General features: G+C 49.1%; 8 protein-coding genes across 8 annotated transcripts; 3 read left to right on the top strand and 5 right to left on the bottom strand.

Annotated features, from left to right (window-relative positions):
• The first annotated feature begins 1 nt into the window (after window position 1).
• EURHEDRAFT_242618 (uncharacterized protein) lies at window positions 2-539 on the top strand. The gene has a single exon (XM_040778072.1). It carries the CDS (start codon window positions 168-170, stop codon window positions 498-500), a length of 333 nt encoding a protein of 110 aa, XP_040635060.1. The 5' UTR covers window positions 2-167; the 3' UTR covers window positions 501-539.
• Window positions 540-986, bottom strand: EURHEDRAFT_242655 (uncharacterized protein). Its single transcript, XM_040778073.1, has one exon. The coding sequence runs from the start codon at window positions 801-803 to the stop codon at window positions 579-581; it is 225 nt and encodes a 74-aa protein (XP_040635061.1). The 5' UTR covers window positions 804-986; the 3' UTR covers window positions 540-578.
• A 460-nt stretch (window positions 987-1,446) lies between these two features.
• On the top strand, window positions 1,447-3,085 carry EURHEDRAFT_518396 (uncharacterized protein; the record flags this gene model as incomplete). Its single annotated transcript, XM_040786672.1, has 8 exons — window positions 1,447-1,551; window positions 1,618-1,845; window positions 1,881-1,948; window positions 1,981-1,982; window positions 2,119-2,328; window positions 2,518-2,728; window positions 2,763-2,856; window positions 2,987-3,085. The coding sequence occupies 8 exons, from the start codon at window positions 1,447-1,449 to the stop codon at window positions 3,083-3,085; spliced, it is 1,017 nt and encodes a 338-aa protein (XP_040635062.1).
• A 1,211-nt stretch (window positions 3,086-4,296) lies between these two features.
• EURHEDRAFT_464913 (sugar porter family MFS transporter) lies at window positions 4,297-5,841 on the bottom strand (the record flags this gene model as incomplete). Its single annotated transcript, XM_040784992.1, has 1 exon — window positions 4,297-5,841. One exon carries the CDS (start codon window positions 5,839-5,841, stop codon window positions 4,297-4,299), a length of 1,545 nt encoding a protein of 514 aa, XP_040635063.1.
• Window positions 5,842-6,324: 483 nt separating this feature from the next.
• On the bottom strand, window positions 6,325-8,386 carry EURHEDRAFT_533657 (putative acyl-CoA dehydrogenase; the record flags this gene model as incomplete). Its single annotated transcript, XM_040787257.1, has 3 exons — window positions 6,325-6,902; window positions 6,955-7,910; window positions 8,079-8,386. 3 exons carry the CDS (start codon window positions 8,384-8,386, stop codon window positions 6,325-6,327), a joined length of 1,842 nt encoding a protein of 613 aa, XP_040635064.1.
• Window positions 8,387-8,798: 412 nt separating this feature from the next.
• On the top strand, window positions 8,799-10,937 carry EURHEDRAFT_508601 (putative acetoacetyl-CoA synthase; the record flags this gene model as incomplete). Its single annotated transcript, XM_040785894.1, has 3 exons — window positions 8,799-9,362; window positions 9,414-10,438; window positions 10,502-10,937. The coding sequence occupies 3 exons, from the start codon at window positions 8,799-8,801 to the stop codon at window positions 10,935-10,937; spliced, it is 2,025 nt and encodes a 674-aa protein (XP_040635065.1).
• A 68-nt stretch (window positions 10,938-11,005) lies between these two features.
• EURHEDRAFT_381057 (transcription factor domain-containing protein) lies at window positions 11,006-12,812 on the bottom strand (the record flags this gene model as incomplete). Its single annotated transcript, XM_040779361.1, has 2 exons — window positions 11,006-12,004; window positions 12,060-12,812. 2 exons carry the CDS (start codon window positions 12,810-12,812, stop codon window positions 11,006-11,008), a joined length of 1,752 nt encoding a protein of 583 aa, XP_040635066.1.
• Window positions 12,813-15,416: 2,604 nt separating this feature from the next.
• On the bottom strand, window positions 15,417-18,623 carry nip1 (translation initiation factor eIF3 core subunit c). The gene is made up of 2 exons (XM_040785575.1): window positions 18,112-18,623; window positions 15,417-18,036 (listed from the first exon to the last, which is right to left on the bottom strand). The coding sequence occupies exons 1-2, from the start codon at window positions 18,452-18,454 to the stop codon at window positions 15,764-15,766; spliced, it is 2,616 nt and encodes an 871-aa protein (XP_040635067.1). The 5' UTR covers window positions 18,455-18,623; the 3' UTR covers window positions 15,417-15,763.
• Window positions 18,624-19,353: the final 730 nt, after the last annotated feature.

The raw sequence follows: 19,353 nt of genomic DNA on the forward strand, positions 1-19,353 counted from the left end.
TGGCAGGTTTCCAGGTTGCTTCGGCTGAATTGTCCTTCCAATTTGCATGGAATCTCCTAGGTGAAGCTCTATTGGTTTTACAGGAGTTCTGTAATATTACATAGAAGTACAATACCACGAGAACAGGGATGATATAGAGGATAACTGTATATGGTATAGCGTGTTTCATGATAAGTCTGGGAAACAAACCAAGAGTATTGAGGGGTCAAGCTGATTTCGGGAACTACTGTATGCGAAGAAATCCCTTCAAAGAAATATTCATGGCGGTGGCCGAACAGCCTGCTCAGCTGGCTATCATTAAGCTGCTCCTGGAGTGGGGCGGGTTCGATGTCCGAACGCAGGATATTGATGGAAATACCGCGTTATATTACTTGGCGGCGACTTTGGCTATTGGTTCCGAGACTGTAAAAGTATTGCGAGCAATGAATGGTGGCAAGGAAGTCTGGCAGAGCTCGAGAAACCGGTGTGGCCTGACGCCAAAGCAGTTGATGGAGGAATGATAGTTGCATACAACAGCTCAGTAGCAGGGATGATTGTTTGCATCAATTCTTTGGTGTGATAAGGATCTATAGAGCGATTTAGTCTCCCACAAAATCCAGATCGTGGTTCTTGCCAGTCTTTTCAAATTTACCAACAGTAATCGCAGTATGGTCAAACCCGTACTTTTTCTGAGTATTCTTCATTTGTATCTTTGCAGGCGTATCAGTTGCAGCCGAGGAGCCCGGCTCACTTTTTGTCCAGGTGACCTGGATTGCGTACTGCTTGCCCGCCTGGAGTTTGCTCTTGCCCATATCCTTCTGCATCTATTGTGAACATTAGGTCTCTTTAGGAGGGACGCGCTTTTCCAGGCCGCCGGCCAACTCGGTAATATTGCTGCTGACGTCCGTAGAGGATTCTTGGATGCAGTTTGGTATGGCAATGGGACTGTTGTGAGCTTAGGATACAGTCGATCGCCCTAATCGACATACTGACGATCAATTGAACAGTGCCAGCCACTAAGTACTAAGGCTCACTTCAGTGCTCGCAGCGATGCAGAAGCTGTTGCATAAGCACTCGACACCTGCTACATATCACACACCCCCGAGGAAACACAATGAATGCTTATACACTTTTGGTCAAAGGAACCGCATGCAGAGGCCGCGTTAGGCTCACAAGGCTGATACCCAGTGTCAATTAGTTTGAGCCCCTGGATTGCTGGTGATAGGGCCATCGCTTATCACAGAAAGAAAAATAAAGCCTGTGTGAATGAAGTTATGTGTGTTAGGAGCCCGTAATATAGCAGGTGCTAACCCTGTTCTTTTTTTAGAGTGGGTAGGTGACAGCCCGGAAGATCGCCGCATAAATCTTTAAAAGGATCAGTTTTCCAGCCTCTTTTGGTCATTATAATCAGCCCTGCTCTACTTCTCACAATATTCTTTTTATTTCTTACTATAGAAAATAGACGACATGGAAAAGTGGTACGAGCATGTTGACGAGCTGGCCGCCGAAGGCTTACTGACCCACAATGCCATTTTGAACACACTCAGTGAAAGAACTTTTCGAATAGGATGTGTTGAAGAAAGAAACAGAGGCGCCACACCTTCGCCAGACCTTCAATTCTCTTACTAGGGATGAAAGCGGCACGAAAAAACTCACAGCCTGCATTCCTATCCTTTCTCGATCTCCGGCTTTCTCCCACCATCCCTTAGAGACGCGGGTGCCCTCGTATACTGCAGTCTTCTATATTTATCCCAATATCCATTTTATTTACCTATCCCTGATGCCCTCACTAATGAAGGGCCCATGCGCGCGCTGGCATGGGCCATGCCCGGCAGATCAAAGCTCTCTATGATGAAGGCCACGACAGTCGGGCCAGATCACCGGCTGACTTTTGAAGGCAGCCCTTCCAGAGCTTTGCAACTACCAGAGATGGCAAGTCTATTCTGTTTGATGCAGTGCATGCGAAGGAGTAAGCGGGACGAAGGGCTTTTGATTTCATAGGCGTCGACTGTGCACACATTCGTCATAAATTTGCTGCTACAAACTACGATGACGATGACTATGAGATGTTCCATGATATTCTTGATGTGCTGTACGGTGTGCAGCCCACGGAGATTGGGTGGAAATACCCTCCCTGAGACTCCTTCCGGCCAGTAGGGAGGAAGCTGGTAGGGGATGAACGCGAACTCGTCCATCATCTCAGTATCCCTCAAGATAAATTTCAAGCCGTTGTAAAGCTGCTGGTGACTACTTATTTTGGAAAGCCTAAAGTCCCGGTCGAGCACCTAGCTGACTTGGACCATGCTGTGGACTGCATCGTCTGCCCTGTTATTCAGAGGCCCGGCATTAGTATTACCTAGGACATGTTTGAACAGGCTGTTGGTAACGGAGGGGTAAGCCTAGTAATTTTTCATCTTTCCTATAATGTCCAAGTACTGACTGGATCAGCCGCTGCTTATGGGTGGCCTTCAGCGTCTCTTGGAGCCGTTCTACAAAACCTCGAGGATAACGAAACCACCGTCGACCTTCCTTAGCCAGGAAAGGTGGCCACCCTGCCTGTTTTGGCACAGATGAACTCTGTTGGCGTCTTTTCATGGTACTGCGTCTGTATCAAACCACCCAAGACCTACGACGTCAGTGACGCGACCGTCAAGGCTTCAGTCCTAGGAGATGATCTAGACGCATTGCCCGCCGCTGCAATTGCCCTTCTCGTCTTAGGAAGGAGTTTGCAGACCGGAGAGAAGCTCGTGTTTGGCTACTATATACCTGATCCTGAACTCGAGAGAGCAAAAGCTCCTGTTTCAACTCAGTCCAATTCAGCACGCTCTTCGTGGCAATACCACCCGGCCTGGTCGTGAGATTGACGGAGACGAGTTGGTATTCGGACAGAAAGGGAAATGGTGTTGCACTAGTGCTGCAACAGGACTTGAAGAAGGCATTTGTGTTTCATAGTGTCTCTGGACAACATGGCCCGATGTATCCTGCTATTGCGTGGAGAGGGGATTAGCAAGTCGAGGTCGAGGTGGAAGATATTGAGATGTGGACCGAGCAGCAACCTGAATATGACTATGAAGAGGGAAAGAAAGAGGAAAGATTTGGTGTATAATACCTTTTTTTTTTTTTTTTTTTTTTCCTCTAGCCTCTTCTGAAATACATCAATACAAATATTCCCCAGTCAAGATAGAAATTAAATACTGGAAACAGCCAGCCAGAAATTGTGGCTTTTTCTTCAAGTTGACAAGCGTTTTCTAACAAGATTGTATATGATCGTACTTCTACTGTACATAGGAAGCCCACCAATGTACATGCAACCTATCCAATATCATCCCAGCAATCAATATCAAGATCTAGGCATATGCCAAGGCTCTTCAGAAGAGGCTGACCCGTCTCAAGGTACGTCTTAAGATTAGACAAAATTGCTGCCATCCCTCCGAAGTGAGATCACGCTCTCGCTCATCAGCAACAGTATCATGGACCGAGACTCCCATGACCGAAGAAAGCTATCTTGACTGTCGTAGGCCCATAAGGACGCTTTCCATCGGGGCAGTCCAAGCGGAAACAAGACGCCCGGGAAGAGTACTCTCGATAACAGTTCCTTCGAGATCGGATCTGTCATTCCCATCCATTCACTGATGAGTTCATGATGAACCAAACGTTGTCCCGGAAATTGGAGGATCTTTTTGGGTTAGTTACAGCGTCCCATGCCTCCTCTGGGGATGCGTTGATATAGATTGTTTGACAGTGTGAAGGGCAGTCTATCGGCTTTCAAGCATGTTGAGCCCGATGTGAAGAACCAGTGAATGCACTGGGAAGTTTTAACATTGGGAAAATCCTTATGGTTCATGTTCCATGGTCCCGTTTTGTATCATTCAGATTCATGTCCGGAAACGCAAGAAAAGAGTTATGCTGACAGGTAAAGTGGATATCAAATGGCCTTTGAGATAATGGTTTGTGCCCGATCCATGTCGCCCACGGTGGAAGAAGATAAGACTCCCCCAAAAGTTGAATGCGAAATATATGGACCAAGATGTAAAGTAGGAAGATATTGGATGCCGTAGTATACCTACCAAGGCATTTCTTATGAGTGTGCAGAAAATGTTAGCACTATTAATGAGAGAGATGTAAAAAGGAAGGATCGATAAGAACCAAGATTATATGAGCACCTGTGACTCTCCTTAGGACGCTTCTCAGTAAACATAGGGCTGATAAAATGTTCCATTCTCCAACTACGTACAAAACCGTCCGAGCTACTTATCAACAAATCAAATGAGTCCCAGTCCCTCCTTCTCATTTTACTCATAAAAGAGATACAACATTTCAAGCATGTTCCTTTTGCTCCACCGTTCCTTCCTTCTTAGCATCACTCTCAAGAATAGCCATCTCGACATTCTCACCCTCCGGTAACCGCTTAGCCATCGATACTATCTGCCATGCCGACGGCGCGTCCTGGAACACATGATTCAGCGCCTCGAGATTGCGATTCATAGTTTCCGGGAAAAAGAAATAAACAGATATCGGGATGCATGCTGAAATGACGGTATACATGATATAGTACTGGTATCCGATTGTCGTAAGAGCCACGGGAGTAATCATCACCACGATGAAGTTCCACAGCCAGTGATTCGCGGTTGAAATGGATGACATGGCAGCGCGAAGCTGGATCGGAGCTACTTCGGTACAGTAGAGGAAATTGGCGCCTGAGAAACCGATCGGATAGAACGAGTTGAACAGGAAGATGAAAATGACGGAGGCAATGTTGGCTTTTGAGCTGTTTTCAAAGCTATTGGTGATGGCCATTGCCGCCATGCAAAGACACATGCCGACACTGCTGCAGATAAACACGGCACGTCGTCCGAGGGAGTCGATGGTGAAAAAGGCGACGAAGCTGCAGAGGAATTTCCACGTCAGGGCACACGCGGACAGAACCGTGCCGAGATCTTTGCCCAGGTTCAGACCTTCGAACAAGCTTGATGCGTAAACTGAGATTAGATTTCCACCGCACATTTGTTGGAAGAATTGCACTGCAATACACAGGCAGAATTGGTACCACAAGCGGCCTTCGCTCTTTCTGGAGAAGATATCCTTGAGTGATGCTGATCCTCTTGTCAGCTCAAGGGATGCTTCAATTCCTGCAATCTCGGTTCTTATCGCTTCGTCTTCCACGGGAAGGCCTCTGTATTGTGCCAAGCTTGTCTTTGCCTCCTCAACTCTGTTGGCGATGATGAGCCACCGTGGGGATTCCGGAAAAGCAAAGACAAAAAATATAATCATCAGTGACCAGAGGAAGGAAATTGCTAGTGGAACCCGCCATTGAATATTTCCATTGGCCTTGCTCAGACCAAAGTCGATCCAATTGCATAGGGTATAGCCGAAAGTTATAAATGACCCATCCAACACAACATGCTTACCGCGCTTACTGGCAGGCGAGCACTCAGATTGCCAGACCGGTACCGTAACGTTGAATTGGCCAATGCTCATTCCAAGAATAATGCGGCCAATGACAAATTGGACAAGGCTGTATGTTGCAGTTTGCAACACCTGACCGATAACGCTGAGGCTAGCCGCGATGAAGATGGTCCAGCGACGGCCCAATCTGTCACCGAGATATGTGCACGTAAGTGCCCCAATAAGAGCACCAACTTGAAATGAAGCAATAACGGTACCCTTGTAGGTTGAATTTCGTGATTCGAGCTCGCCGGACGTGTTGATAGTATCTAGGTCTGGAAATATGCTGACCCAGCTCTGCAGGTTGGCTAAAGGGCCGAGACCGGCCTGGTTGTAGCCGAAGAGAATGAAGGATGGTGCAACGATGAGGCCGGTTTGGGCCATCTGGAGCCCGCGTGCTCCACACTTCTCGAACATCTTTGCAATTGAGGACGGAATAGAACAGCGTCGTTGTGAATGTTTACAGTTCTTCCGAGGAGGGAGGGTCTTGAGGGTCGACTTTTTTAAAGGCACAGCGTCGGGGTCACATCCCTAGACTTTCAGCACAGCGGCAGTGTGGGAAATATAGGGAACCCCGCGGTCAAGAATAGCCAAGTCTAGAATGGTACATCGGTCAATGGACTAGCTGGAGAAGAGGGGAAGCCATTAGTTGGTAACGACCTCGGTATCGGCGAATTGACTGGTATAAAGCCTATGTGGATTACTTCAAGTCAAAGCACCGGTGTTGTCTCTGTTAGCCGAGAGACAGCGAGAAAGAAATGGAAACAAAAATAGTATCTCCACGTAATGATTATGACTTATAAAGTGATTCAGACGGCATTTATTTTATATTTCCAACAAAAAAATTAAAAATAAAAATAAAAGCCATGCACATAATTAATTTTGGCATACTGTCTAGGTCTAGATCTTCGCCATTGGCCGGTATCCAGACGCTGCATCCTCAGGAAGATCAACTCCCCACACAATACGGCAATCCCAATTAGTCCTTTGAGCATTACGCTCATTCTTGCCTGCCTCCCGGGGGGCTAATCTCCAATACGTATGAGTAATAGCCGGGAACGCAAATTCATCCGGAAAGCCTTCACCCTCCAAGATCCATCTTCTCGCAACTTCATGAGCGGTCGTATCACCATCCCTCTCTGCATCAGAAGCAAGTAGTATGCAGCTAATTAGCCAGGCTAGGGTAAACATGACTTGGCGGCCTTCTGCCAGGGTTGTTTCCAGACCACCCGGAGTCACAGCGACATGCAACTTCGCATACAATGCCTCCCAAGCACTCAGCAGGGTGCGTTTGTACGAGTCGTGGAGGTTGTCAATTGCGTCACGAATCCAAGTGCCAAAAGACTTCAGGTTCTCGCCGTGGGTAAGATGTCGAACGGTCTCGCTTGCGAGGACATTGGTGGTTCCCTCCCAGACGGAATTGCTGGCAGTGTCTCTCCAGAGACGACTCACGTTAAACTCTGGCTCTTCTGGTTCATCTTTCTTATGTTAGTTGACATGTTACATTTGAATTGAGTAATGGAAACTCACCCATATATCCAACACCACCCATAGCCTCCTGGCATTCCTGGAATGATAACGTAGCTGACTTGCAAATCACAGCCTTAGCAGTCGATGTCAACGCTCTGAGGACCAGAGTAGTCAACTTCGGAGACTTGGCAAGTAACGCATAATGCCTAGGCACGGAATCTGGGAACCCATAGTCACTATAGCTCAGCAACGATGTAGTGAAAAATGCCAACTGCATCCACCCTCGATGCTTCACCTCCAATTGCGCCAGCGTGCTGAGATGCATCGGAAACGTCCAAAGCGGCTGGTCAAGAGTTTTCCGCGACAGAGCAAAGGATTTGGAGATCTCAACCGCACGACGCAGACATGATAGCGCAGTAATGAAGTTGTGCGTTCTCGTCACGTTCAACAACATCGCGATAGTTGCGATGCCGCGATCCTTGGGTCCGACCATGTGCGCACGAACGCCCTTCAACTCCAGCTCAGCTGTGGGGAGTTCCTTAGTACCGAATTTCTGCTTCAGTCGATGAATGCGAATTCCATTTGTAACTTCTTTTTCGCTTCCATGTTCTCCGCATACGGTCTTGACTGTAGGAGCGACGAATAGTGAGAGCTGACCCGATTCTGTTTTGGCGAGGATAAATGCGACATTGCAGTCAGTCGCGCTGGAGAAGAACTTGAATCCGAATAGCAAGTAGTCGCCCTCATCGATGCGGCCGAAGCGGCCAGTTTTGGTTGTAAGAGGAGAGTAGACAGCGACTGTTTCACTGTTGCGCACATCGCTGCCGCCAGCTCGTTCGGTCATCCACTGAGCAGAGATCCAAGAATTCTCTCGAGCTGTAAGCTTCGCATACAGCTCATGAAACGGGTGGTCTGCAGGCATCGAATCCAATTGAAATCGAACCAGCCGACAAGCTCCAGAAGTCATAGATACAGGACAAGAGTACGCAGCTGACGAAGCAGAGTAAATATAATTGCTGGAATCATTAGCAGTCTCCCAAGACACAAGAACCAGGGAAGCCCTACAAAGCATGCTGCACAACCCTCCGATGTACCCCAAACTCATCCTCATACCCATGAGCAACAACCCTAACCCCAAATTAGCCTTTACACTAGTAGAATATACCAAAATACCAAATACACACCCATTTGACAGCCCCCACTTCCCGAGCTGCTTCCACCCGTCAGATGTAACCAGCCGATCTCTCTCGGGCCGGGAGCCCCACACATTCCGGGTCTTGACGAACGGCGGCTGCGACTCAGCATTGCGTACCAAGTCGTGCACGCTTTCCGAAATGGCTTCCGCAGCGAAGCGGTGTAGACTGGGTTGGATCTGTGATAGGATATCTGGGGGGAGGTAGGACGATAGGATTCGCTGGTACACGGGATCGGAGGAAAAGGGGTTGGAGAGGGGGGCTGGAGTGAGGAAGTAGCCGAAGTCTGCAGTTGCCATGTTATACTCTGGGATTGCAGGTTTTGAGGGTAATTTGATGCAAACGGTATAATAAGTCAAATTCTCTTAGCATACTTTATATTCCTTGGTCTTCCCCGGGGGGTAAATTGTAGCTTCCCCGGCTGCCAACTGCCATGGAAATGCAGATGCCGAAAAGCGCCGAAAAACAACGAGAGGCACCGAGAACTAACGACAACCGAAGAGCAACGCAATCTCCCGAGAACTTTCATGATGATTTGGCGATCTGCATTTCGTATTGCGGGGGAAATTACCAGGGAAGAATATCACGGCCGGCGGTTACATAGTCCTATTTTAAGGAGGTCCTACATCTCATGCATTTGCTCTATTGCACTGCATCCTTCCTCCTTTTACACTGCTGCAGCCAGAGAGCATACTCTACAGACGAAATAAAATGCAAGACACCATTCAGCGCCAGCTCCAGCCAATCTGGTACCCAACCACACCTGTGGACAAAATCCCCATGAACATCTACCGCGCCCACATCAACCGCAAATTCGCCCAGAACCTCACCTCCTCCCATGACCTGCACCGCTGGTCAGTCACCAATCCCCAAGACTTCTGGCTGGATCTCCATGACTACATTGGCATTATTCCCAAGCTCCCCGTGAGCGTCACTCAAGCCTACGATGCAAGTATTCCGATGAGCAAGGTCCCGAAGTTCTTCGAGGGTGCTGTGGTGAATTATGCGGAGAATGTCTTGTCGGGAAAACCGTTGGATAAGCTTGCCTTAGTGGGAATTCGCGAGATGGAGGCAATTGAAGGGGATAAGTGGGTTTGGAGGGATGTTATAGAGATTGTGAGGAAGGTGCAGGGTGCGTTGAGGGCGAGCGGTGTGCAGAAGGGGGATCGGGTGGGTGCGATTATCTCGACGAGTGTTTGGTCTGTAGTGTTGTTTTTGGCGACGGCTTCGATTGGGGCTGTTTGGAGTAGTATTGCGTCGGATATTGGGGAGGAGGTACGGTTTTCCCTTTGGTATCCTGAAATTTATGCTAATGGGGATATTTAGGGCTGCATTTCCCGCCTTCAACAAATCTCCCCAAAGATACTCTTCGCCGACACCGCGTCAATTTTCAAAGGAAAAACCCGCTCTAATCTATCCAAAATCCAAACTGTCTTCGACAGACTCAACAGCAGGCCACAAGTCATACTCATACCCCTCGCAAACATCCAAGACAACCTCCCCTTCCAAAAGCTGGAAACCTTCCTCACCAAGACTGATAACTTACCCCTCCAATTCACCCGCGTACCTTACTCCCACCCGCTCTACATCCTATACACAAGCGGCACAACTGGCGTCCCCAAATGCCTCGTCCACGCACACGCCACAATACTCCAACACAAAAAGGTCTCCTATCTCCACAACTCCCTCGGTCCAGATGATGTGGTCTTCCAATACAGCAGCACGTCCTGGGTCCTCTGGAACATCATGATCGGGCACCTATCCGCAGGTCCAACACTAGTCGTCTACGACGGCTCCCCGCTCTGGCCTAGTCCGAAGGCCTTTTTAAAGCTTTTGGAGTTCCACAAAGTCACCTACTGGGGTGTTTCGCCGAGATACCTCCAGGAACTCGAGATGACGGGCTGTGTCCCAAAGAACGAGGCTGATCTTTCGGGGTTGAAAATGGTGCAGACAGGTGGTTCGCATCTGGCGGAGGATCAGTATTACTGGTTTTATCGCGCTTTCCCAACTAAGATCCACTTGACCAGTGTCACTGGTGGGACGGATCTGGTTACTTCGTGGATCGGGACTGATCCTGCTGGTCCTGTATATCCGGGTGAGATCCAGTTGCCGATGCTGGGACAGGATGTTGATATCGCGGATGCTATTACGGGTGAATCAGTGAGGGACTCCGGAAAGCAGGGGGAATTCGTCTGCCGCACACCATTTCCCTCTATGCCGGTGTTCTTCTGGGGCGATGACGGATCGAAGTATCAGGAGACATACTTTAGTAAATTCCCCGGTTGTTGGGCGCAGCATGATTGGGCAAGCTATAACCCGTTGACTCGTGGATGGAAGATTCATGGACGAAGGTATGCCCCCGAACTATCTACTACAGCGTGAATAAGCTGGTTACTGACTTACTGACGATAAAGCGACGGCGTCCTAAACCCTCAAGGCATCCGCTTCGGCTCCTCAGACATCTACTCCATCGTCGAAGCAGCCCCGTTCAACAACTTCCTCTCCAATACCCTCTGCGTCGGCCGCCGTCGTCCATCTGATACCGACGAATCTGTCTTCCTCTTCGTGGTCATGCAACAACCCCACAAAATGACAAATACGTTCAGGGAAAGTCTGAAAGATGCTATCCGGAAAGGACTTAGCAATAAGCACGTCCCGAGGTTCGTGATTGAGGTTGACGAGGTCCCTATGACAGTTAATGGGAAAAAGGTCGAGACGTTGGTGAGAGGGACCATTTCGAGTGGAAAGTTGCCGGATAAGGTCAGTAATACGGTTGCTAACCCGGGGTGTTTGGGTGTTTTCCAGAGGTTTTATGGGTTGGAGTTGGAGACGAGAAGAGCTAAGCTGTAAGTTTTTGTGTGCTGCTACTGTGTGATATTGTCTGAATGTAGTTTGTTGTATATTTTCTGGGATTATAATTAGTTGATATGTGATATAACATCATCTAATAACCAAGACCCGCTCCAATCAAATCCGACACCTTCCCAATTCCCACTAAACAGATCCAGATCTCCAAAGTCCGTCTTGCCAGCTGATTCCGGTAATATATTCCCAGTCCCGGTCTTAGAAGCACCGAAGGGTGGCATCTCAGCCACGCTCAAAGCCTCATTCAACAACCCCTGCGGAACCATCTCCGTGGCAGTCAGCTCCTCGCCACCAAAAAACACATTCCACTGCCGACACAACCTTTTCCCAAAATCCTCAAAAAATGGCACCATTTCCTCTCGCAACAATGGGACCGGATCACCCCTCGTCGGCATTTGACTAATCTCGCCCCCGAGCCTCTGTAACGCGCGCAGTGCGCCAAATGCAGAACCCCATTGTCTTGACAATCTCTTTAGGGAATCCATAAGTATGCGCAATTCCTCAATAGCCATTTCCCGTAAAACAGGAAACCTGATAGCAGGTATCAATGCGAGTCCTGCGCACAAAGCGTAGAATGCAAAAACGGGACCAAGACGGCATAGTTCGTCGCGGGATAGGAATTCCTTGTATATACCTGAAATGAACGACGAGGCTATGAACGACCTGGCAGACGGGATACCATCGGAAGTCGGAGTGCGGTCGAGTATGATCAGGTTCGCGAAGTACGTTAGCATGATCTGTCGGGCTTCGAGGGTGTATTGCGATGATGAACCAGGACTGAGTGTAGTGACGCTTCGGAAGTCCTGTTTGACCCAGCGATAAAGCGCATTCTCGAGGGATTTTTGGTTCTGGTTGGGTTGTTGTTGGGGGCGTAAACAGCTTTCCACGATGTCGCCTAGGAGTTGACATATTGATGCGTAGACGAGGAATAACCGGTTCGTCACAACTTCTCCCTTATCGAAGTCCTCCAGCGATGGAGGCAACACATCACTATCGCACAGATTTATAGTGCGAGGCCGCCCAACACCCGCCGAAATAATACAATCCCGGACCTAACTCGTTAGCCACTCTTCGCTTCCTTTCCTTGTTTCAGAGTTTAGAGCTTACGACTAAAGTCCACCACAATCTTCTCCTTAGCGCCCTCTCCCTTTTTCTCTCATTCGTACCAGATCCCGGTGGTTCTTTATGCAACCCAATCTGAAACGCAATCGCCTCCGCAGTTCTCAACCAAAATCCGCTCGTATCAGTCGATATCGTCTCCGGTCCGACGGGATTATACCAATGCAGCAGAACCGCGCTGACAATAGAGACAAGCGGATTTCGCTCATGTCCAAAGAAAAACAGCAATTTCGCGCGGCGGTAAAAGTCTGCACTCGTTCCATGGATGCTAGGTTGTTTCGAGACGCGGCTCGCTGCTAGTAGTATGGATTGGAGGAGGAGATAGGACACAGACTGCCCATGTAGCCATTCAGGTTCAACAATTGGCGTCCAGACATTGCAGTATTTCGTATAAGCTGTTATATACTCATCTTGCACTGATTTCGGCGGTAGCTGGAATGCGCCTTGGTGCGTTAATAATTCAAGATCCGCTGACGAAAGTTTGGATCCTGATCCGGATCCTAATTCTGAATCTTGGTGGTTAGGCGATGCAATTGCTTCGTCAAAAGATACATGGCGTCCTAGATAGTGGTCTCTGCCGCGATATGCTTCGATCACATCATTCGTTTTCGGTCTTTGTGTAGCTTGTATCTGTACTGGATATTTATGTGTTGGGTTTGCATCGTCCTGACCATGCTGCGGTTCCGTGCTCTCCCGAGGTGAAAGACTATTCGTGTATCGCTTTCTCTTCCTGCTATACATTCTATACCGACCCAATTCATCAGCTGTCGCGTATAAATATAAGCGTCACAAGCCGTGGGGTTGAATCGTACATGCATTCCTTCCCGGCCTTGTGACAATTAGAGCATGGACGCCGACTGGCCAGGTCGCATTTAATCTATACCGGTTAGCATTGCTCAATACACTAAACAGACTAGACAGACCTTTTTCTTGTGGCATATTATGCAAGCATTCAACATTGTCCTCATTTTTAGGGACTTTGAGAGTGCAGGTACGCGGAAATAACACCGAGTTTAAAGGACTCCGGGGAATGCGGAGACTACGGGACCGAGGCAAAAGGGGAGTGTCGGGAAGGATTTTACGACATTAAAGGATGTTAAATGAACTATAACTGACTTGAAATGTGTGAAGTTTACTAAATAAGGGCTAAAGCAAACCAGCTGTACTAGAAATCCGGATCTCCTACCAAGCAGACTATGCGACACCCATTATTTATGCGTGCTCACACGATTTGAGACAATCAAATGGATTATACCATGAAGTGCAACAATTGAGGTTGATCAATATATCTCAGCTTTATCCTATAAGGTCACCTGGTATAATTCATCATTCGCAAGTCTGGATATGTTGCGATTTCATTCAAAATGCATGTCCGAAAAGGGAACATCGATATCCCCCGAAGCCGATCTCTGGTTATACGATTTTGTCTCCCACCCTCGAACCCTTGTCTCGTAAATTTGGAGCCGCGGGCTCATTCCAAGCACTAAGTATCAGAGTGGATTACCACCTCTTGTGTAGTCACTGGTTATTAGCGATATATAATGGCTATATCCGGCTTGATATGGCAATGTGTATAGAGCTTGGACTTCCGTGTGTGTGTAATAGTCCCGGGAATACACCCACTCTCCTATAGAATCAGGGACAATGGATGGATGCAATATGCAATTGGTAATGACTTGCCGTGGTATAGAAGGCTATGTGTCACGGCGGTATGCATCAGGGATTATCACGGGCCGATATGGTTGAATAATTGTGTTAGCCATCATGCTTGCTTTGGGAATATCCAGGCAGTCTTTTCTCCTCATTCGTAGCGTCTAGAACATTTTAGAGCTGTTGTAGCCATCTGCTATAATGGCAGAAGACAAAGAATTAGCTGTGAGTTGTCGACTCATGGATTTTCCGGCCTCGGTTGATCCTATAACCTTTCTCGTGTATGGTATGCGTGTTTTATAATTTCGAGAATGGCGTGGTGCGGGCATGTTTTGATAAAGCGACAGAAAACTTGTCATTTGGGTTTCCTTGCCTGGTTTTGTTGATGTCCACGCCTTGCAAGGTTATTACAGTCACAGAGCGATGCCAAAGCTTGGTACCCTCACTGTATCCTAGAGCCCAGAACGGTTTTCTGTGAATTCTTATTGCGGTAGTACCCGGGATCCAAGCTAAATAGCCCCGGGCAGACCATGTTAGATCTGTCGTCATCATGCTATTAACTCCTTTGCTGCATCAAGCAAGTTGTTGCCTGTCCATAAGCCATCTTGTGGCGTCACATAAACCGTTTTTTTTTTTTTTTTTTTTTTTTTTTTTTTTTTTTTTTTTTTTTTTTTTTGGTTTATCATGATCTTGTAATGTTAGAACCCGGTTTGGGATGTCCTCATGGATCCAATCATCGAGCTATTCGACCCAGCCAAAAATCTGTGTTTTCTTGTTGTATATTCAGAAGCTGGCTTTCAAAGGGAATATTAGATGATTTCAGCCGGCGTGTCGTTCTTCCAGGAATCTGGGAGGTAGGCACAGTCACGCCTCAATGCTATGGCGGAGTAGACAAGAGACATTGCAGCCACAAATATCAAACATTGAACTCTCTGCTTGCTGCGCCATAGGAACAACCTTTTTTGATCCAAACCCAAGTACTGGGAACCAAGTGCAACTGCATGTGCCACGGCTGGTGACTCGACTTTCGACTTCTGGGCAGAAGCCGGTTTGTGTTTGCCTTCTCAGGCATTTTCTGCATAATACTGAACGGTCCAACTGAAGCTTTTCTTTCACGTGAACTTACGCTGTGTGTACTTGCTTGTTCCTCGTAGTAGTAAGAGTCGCAAGAATTAAACACGAAAAGAATCCGTTCTGCGGCACTGACCCGTGCTCAGATCCCTGAACGCAGACAGATTAGGGATGAGAGGTGCCGGGAGTTGGTTCTTATATTCATCCAGGGTTTTAGTGTGAGTAATGTAGCCTCTTCTGCTGATATGTTTTGGGCATTTGGATTCAACCCATCTTGGAGAGTGACGGTGATCCGGCCTGGTTGAAGCTTAGGCTGTTCTCGTATCCTTTTCCATTGGGATGCATCTCTGTGACTTTTCTCGAGCGTGGTGTTCCCAAAAAAGAAAGGAAGGAGGGAAGAAAAGAATAGAAAAGAAAGGATGCAAACGCATTTCTATCTTAGATCATGTCAAGCTCCGGAAAGCTTTCTTCCTGTCCTATTTCTCTCTCAAACGCCTGACCCAGGCCACCGGCTCCGTGGTAGGGCCATGAATTAGGTGTCCTTCATGCTGGCTCGTTCTGATTTTCCGTGGAGATTCACTGTTTGTATCTCAATGAAGAGAAGCAGGGATAGATTGATAGGTTGATGATGGTTGAGAGTATCGCAGCATTTTCTCCAGGGTCGATAGGTTCACTTGAAACAATATGTCAGACTAGCAGAAGTCAATAAATCGAATGAACATCTATTTTCGCTTTCTCCTATCACATTTTAAATCATCTCATCTCAAACATCAATTCATCTGCATACTGCAAATTCAAATTTGATAGGGCATACATGAGTTAAACACTGTGGCTCCGAGTACAAAAACAGCCATTAATAGAACTCGAAAAGAAAAAACGGAAAAAACAAATACATAAGAAAAAAGAAAAAGGAAAAGAAAGGGAATCCGTAAAATGCCATTATAAACAAATTTTAAACAATCACGATCTCTTTAAGCCTTGATAGCACCGCCCAATGCACCACCCCCGAACTGCTGACCACCAGGCCGACGGCCCTGCTGCCCACCGGGTATTCTGGCCCCACCACCGCGAGCCTGGCCACCACCACGGCCACCGCGGCCACCACGGCCGGGGCCCTGGTCGCGCTGGAAGGCGTTGGCCATGCCCTGGGTGCGCTGCTCGAGGGTCTTCTCGTTGGCCTCGAGGAGGTTCATGGATTTATCGCCAAGGGTGACGATCTGGGATTGCAGGCGGGAGAGCTCGACGCCCTTGCGGAAGACGATTGCGTCGTTGACCTGGTCGAGCGCGGCGGCGAGTTCCTCGTGCGAGATCATACGGCTGATGACGGCAGAGATCTTCTTGACGGGGAGGTCAAACATGGAGGACAGGGAGGTGAGGGAGACGCTGTCGTAGAAGGGGGCGTATGTGAAGAGGTATGTGCGCAGGCCTTCCTCTTGGATCTGCGAGGAGAGCATGGCCTTGATCTTGTCGGGCTGCGGCATGAGCTCCCAGATTTTAATGGAGTTAAGCATGTCGGCGGCCTTTTGCCAGTCACCGGCGGCGAGGAACTTGGCGGACATGATGACGCCGTCGCGGGTGTTTTCGGCAGGGCCTGTGAAAACCTGGCGTTCGTTGTAGTCGAGCATGCGGCGGAAGGTCTTGGAGATAATACGACGCTTCATCTCGGGCGAGGAAGAGGTCTGCGCCATCAAGGGCACTTCAAGGAACATGCTGGAGGTGAGATAGATACACTCGAGCAGCTCCAGGTTGATATGCATGTGGAAGGGCAGCTGGCGCTGGCGCTCCAGACGCTCCTGCTCGGGCGAAACGGTCGAGTACCGCTGGAGGATGATACCCTGGGCGAGCAGCTCCTTTTGACGTCCGCTACCGCAGACCTCGGAGAGGGTGTTCTGGGCTTCGTAGATAAGACCGGCACGGAACGCGCACAGACCGATCTGGACGAGCGTGCGGTTGAAGAGAATCTGGGTGCTGATGTCAAAGTTGCCAATGCTCTCGGTCAAGTGGGACATGAGCATCAAGTCGCGAGACCGGTAGTATTTGTCGTGGAGGGCAAGGAAGTAGATCTGGCAAAGCATAGCGCGGGCCTTGATGATACCGTCGCTGTTGACGAAGAGGTAGTGGCAGAGAGCCTGAACGAGGTTGTTTACATCGCTGGCCTTGCTGCGAGGAGTGGTGGCAGACTCCAAAGTCTCAGGAAGGGCCTTCCAGGCACCCTCCTCGAGGATAGCAACAACCTGAGAAGGCTTGAAGTAGACGTGCTCCAACCGTCTCATGACGATTCTGTTAACGCTGTCCTGGCGAGGGTCGCTCTTGTCGGCCTTGGTGTTGCCTTCGACGTAGATCTGGGCGCGGACAAGGTTGGTGTACAGCTGCTGCTCATCGCTCAACCGCTCAATGTACTCAGCAGTGTGGGGGTCAATCTGCTGCAATGACCGGGTGAGTTCGTCGTCCAGTCTCTCGATGTACGAAACAATGCTGCCGGGGACATAGAAAACCTCGCCCTCAGCAGGCTGGGGCTGTCTGTCATCATCATCCCACTCCTCGGCACCCTCCGAAACAACCCAGTTGCGGTTCTGCTCCAAAACACCCAAGAGAGCCGAGAGTTCCTTGTCGGCAAGCTTCCACTGGTCGGGGCTCATGTAGTTCGCAGCCGAGGACGAGGAAAGGTCGAAACGGGTAGAGATGAGGGTCAGATACACACGAATGCGCTGGTAAGGAGTCTGAGCAACCTCCAGAAGCTTCTCCATAGTCTTGATCTGCTCCAGGCGGTCGGTGTTCTTCTTTCCGCGGGACTCGACGATCACACGGAGATGCTTAAGGATGCTCTCAGGAGTGTATTGTAGAGTCTTGCCACCGCGACCGACAGTAGCAAAACCATCATCCTCATCAGCAGCAGCAGCGGGGGCCTGGAAACGCTCGATCTTCGAGGGCTTGGGGGCAGCAACGGGAGCAGCAGCGGGCTTCTGGGGGACAGCCTCCTCCACGTCGCTATCCATAAAGGCATCCTTGCCGGCACGGTACTTATCGACCAGGGTGGCGTATTCCTTGTTGTTCTTCTTGATACGCTGCTTAACGGCGTTGAAGCCCTTGGACATGTTCTGGTTCATCTTCTTAGCGGAGGTCTTCTGCTTGGCGACAGTCTCGGTGACGAAATCTTCGAGGTCGGCAACGGTCTTGATGTAAACCTTGGGAGTCGGGCCAGCCTGTGTGATCTTGACGATCTGGCGGTTCAACTTGTCGAATTCTGCTCGAGTCAGTTCCTATTCACACATCCCCTCGTCACCCCTCACACTATCCAGTAGGCAGGGTGGTCACTCACCAGCCGAAATAACAGCCCAATCCCCAATCTTCTCAGCATTCTCAATCAACCGCACAGTATTCTCCAACTCCTCCAACCTCTTATCCTTCGCACTCTTAACAACAGTAACCTTCTCCTCATCCTCGCTCTCCTCACTCTCCGAAACATCCTTCAAGAACGCATTAGCACCGGTCTTCCCACCGGCCTCTTCATCAGAGTCGGACTCCTCCTCCTCCACATCCGATTCCTCCTCGCTAGACTCTTCCTCTGCTGCTGATCTCTCTTCTTCCTCTTCGGAGAGGACCTCGTCCTCGGACTCGGAGGAGTCGCTGTCGCTGCCGGTGCCTTTGAAGAAACGCGACATGGTGGCGGGTTTTTTTCGGTCGGGGATTCGGGGTGGAAGACGGGTTCGCTCGGACGGATTCGAGGGGCGTATTTAGAAAAAGAGTCGAGCGTGACTCACACCGGGACAGACAGGGGTGGGATGGAATAACGTGGTTCCCTAAGGCTGGACGTTTCTTTGTGAAGGTGAGGGTTCCGAGCCGCAGAGGTTGGCCGCGGCGTGCCACACACGAATTTTAAGCGAGCGAGCGCCTTTCCGTATATAGAAGGTAGACACCCCAGGCATTAAGGCACGTATCAAAATCTGGGGATTCTACTCCGGACTATTACTGGTTTATTTACCGTAGATAACGGGTCCTATTTGGCATATAAACAGAAACAAGCAGAGGGTATACGTTTTCATCGCCTCGACATTACCGACCTGCGTCCCAGCATAACAAATGCATCAACAGCGTACACAGCGGGAAAGATACAAGAGGAAATAACATAGTAATGCCCAGCGGGAATGGAAATGGCAAGATGGAAATGTAACAGATACAAAGACTAGCATGAGTTCTGACGCTTCAGGTCATGCACAAACATTGGGGGTTGCTTATCGCGGGAAAGACATCTGTCTCGGGCATACCCTCCGGTGGTCTGGCGTGTACATTCTTGCCACGGCGGAGGGTTATTACACCACATTTGTTCCCTCGCTATTCCATCTTCGCTTCTCCCTATACTAGTAACACGGGCAATACCGGTGGAAGAGATAGCTGACGGACGAAAAGAGACAGCAGCGAAAGGAAACTCGCAATATCGGGCGAGACCTCCAATAACAGATAAACCACGTAGTTTGGTGTGACCCTGCGTTGACCCTGCGCTGACCCCACGTGGGAAAACGCTGCCCGAATAACAAAAGAAACGGCTAAAATATCAGAATAC

Source organism: Aspergillus ruber (genome assembly GCF_000600275.1).
Source record: "Aspergillus ruber CBS 135680 unplaced genomic scaffold scaffold00035, whole genome shotgun sequence".
Classification (NCBI taxonomy): Eukaryota; Fungi; Ascomycota; class Eurotiomycetes; order Eurotiales; family Aspergillaceae; genus Aspergillus; species Aspergillus ruber.

Coding starts and splice junctions, on each gene's coding strand:
- EURHEDRAFT_242618 (XM_040778072.1), top strand. CDS start 168: ATGATAAGTCTGGGAAACAAACCAAGAGTATTGAGGGGTCAAGCTGAT.
- nip1 (XM_040785575.1), bottom strand. CDS start 18,454: ATGTCGCGTTTCTTCAAAGGCACCGGCAGCGACAGCGACTCCTCCGAG. Junction 18,037..18,111: donor TTGGGCTGTTATTTCGGCTG/GTGAGTGACCAC, acceptor TGACTCGAGCAG/AATTCGACAAGTTGAACCGC.
- EURHEDRAFT_242655 (XM_040778073.1), bottom strand. CDS start 803: ATGCAGAAGGATATGGGCAAGAGCAAACTCCAGGCGGGCAAGCAGTAC.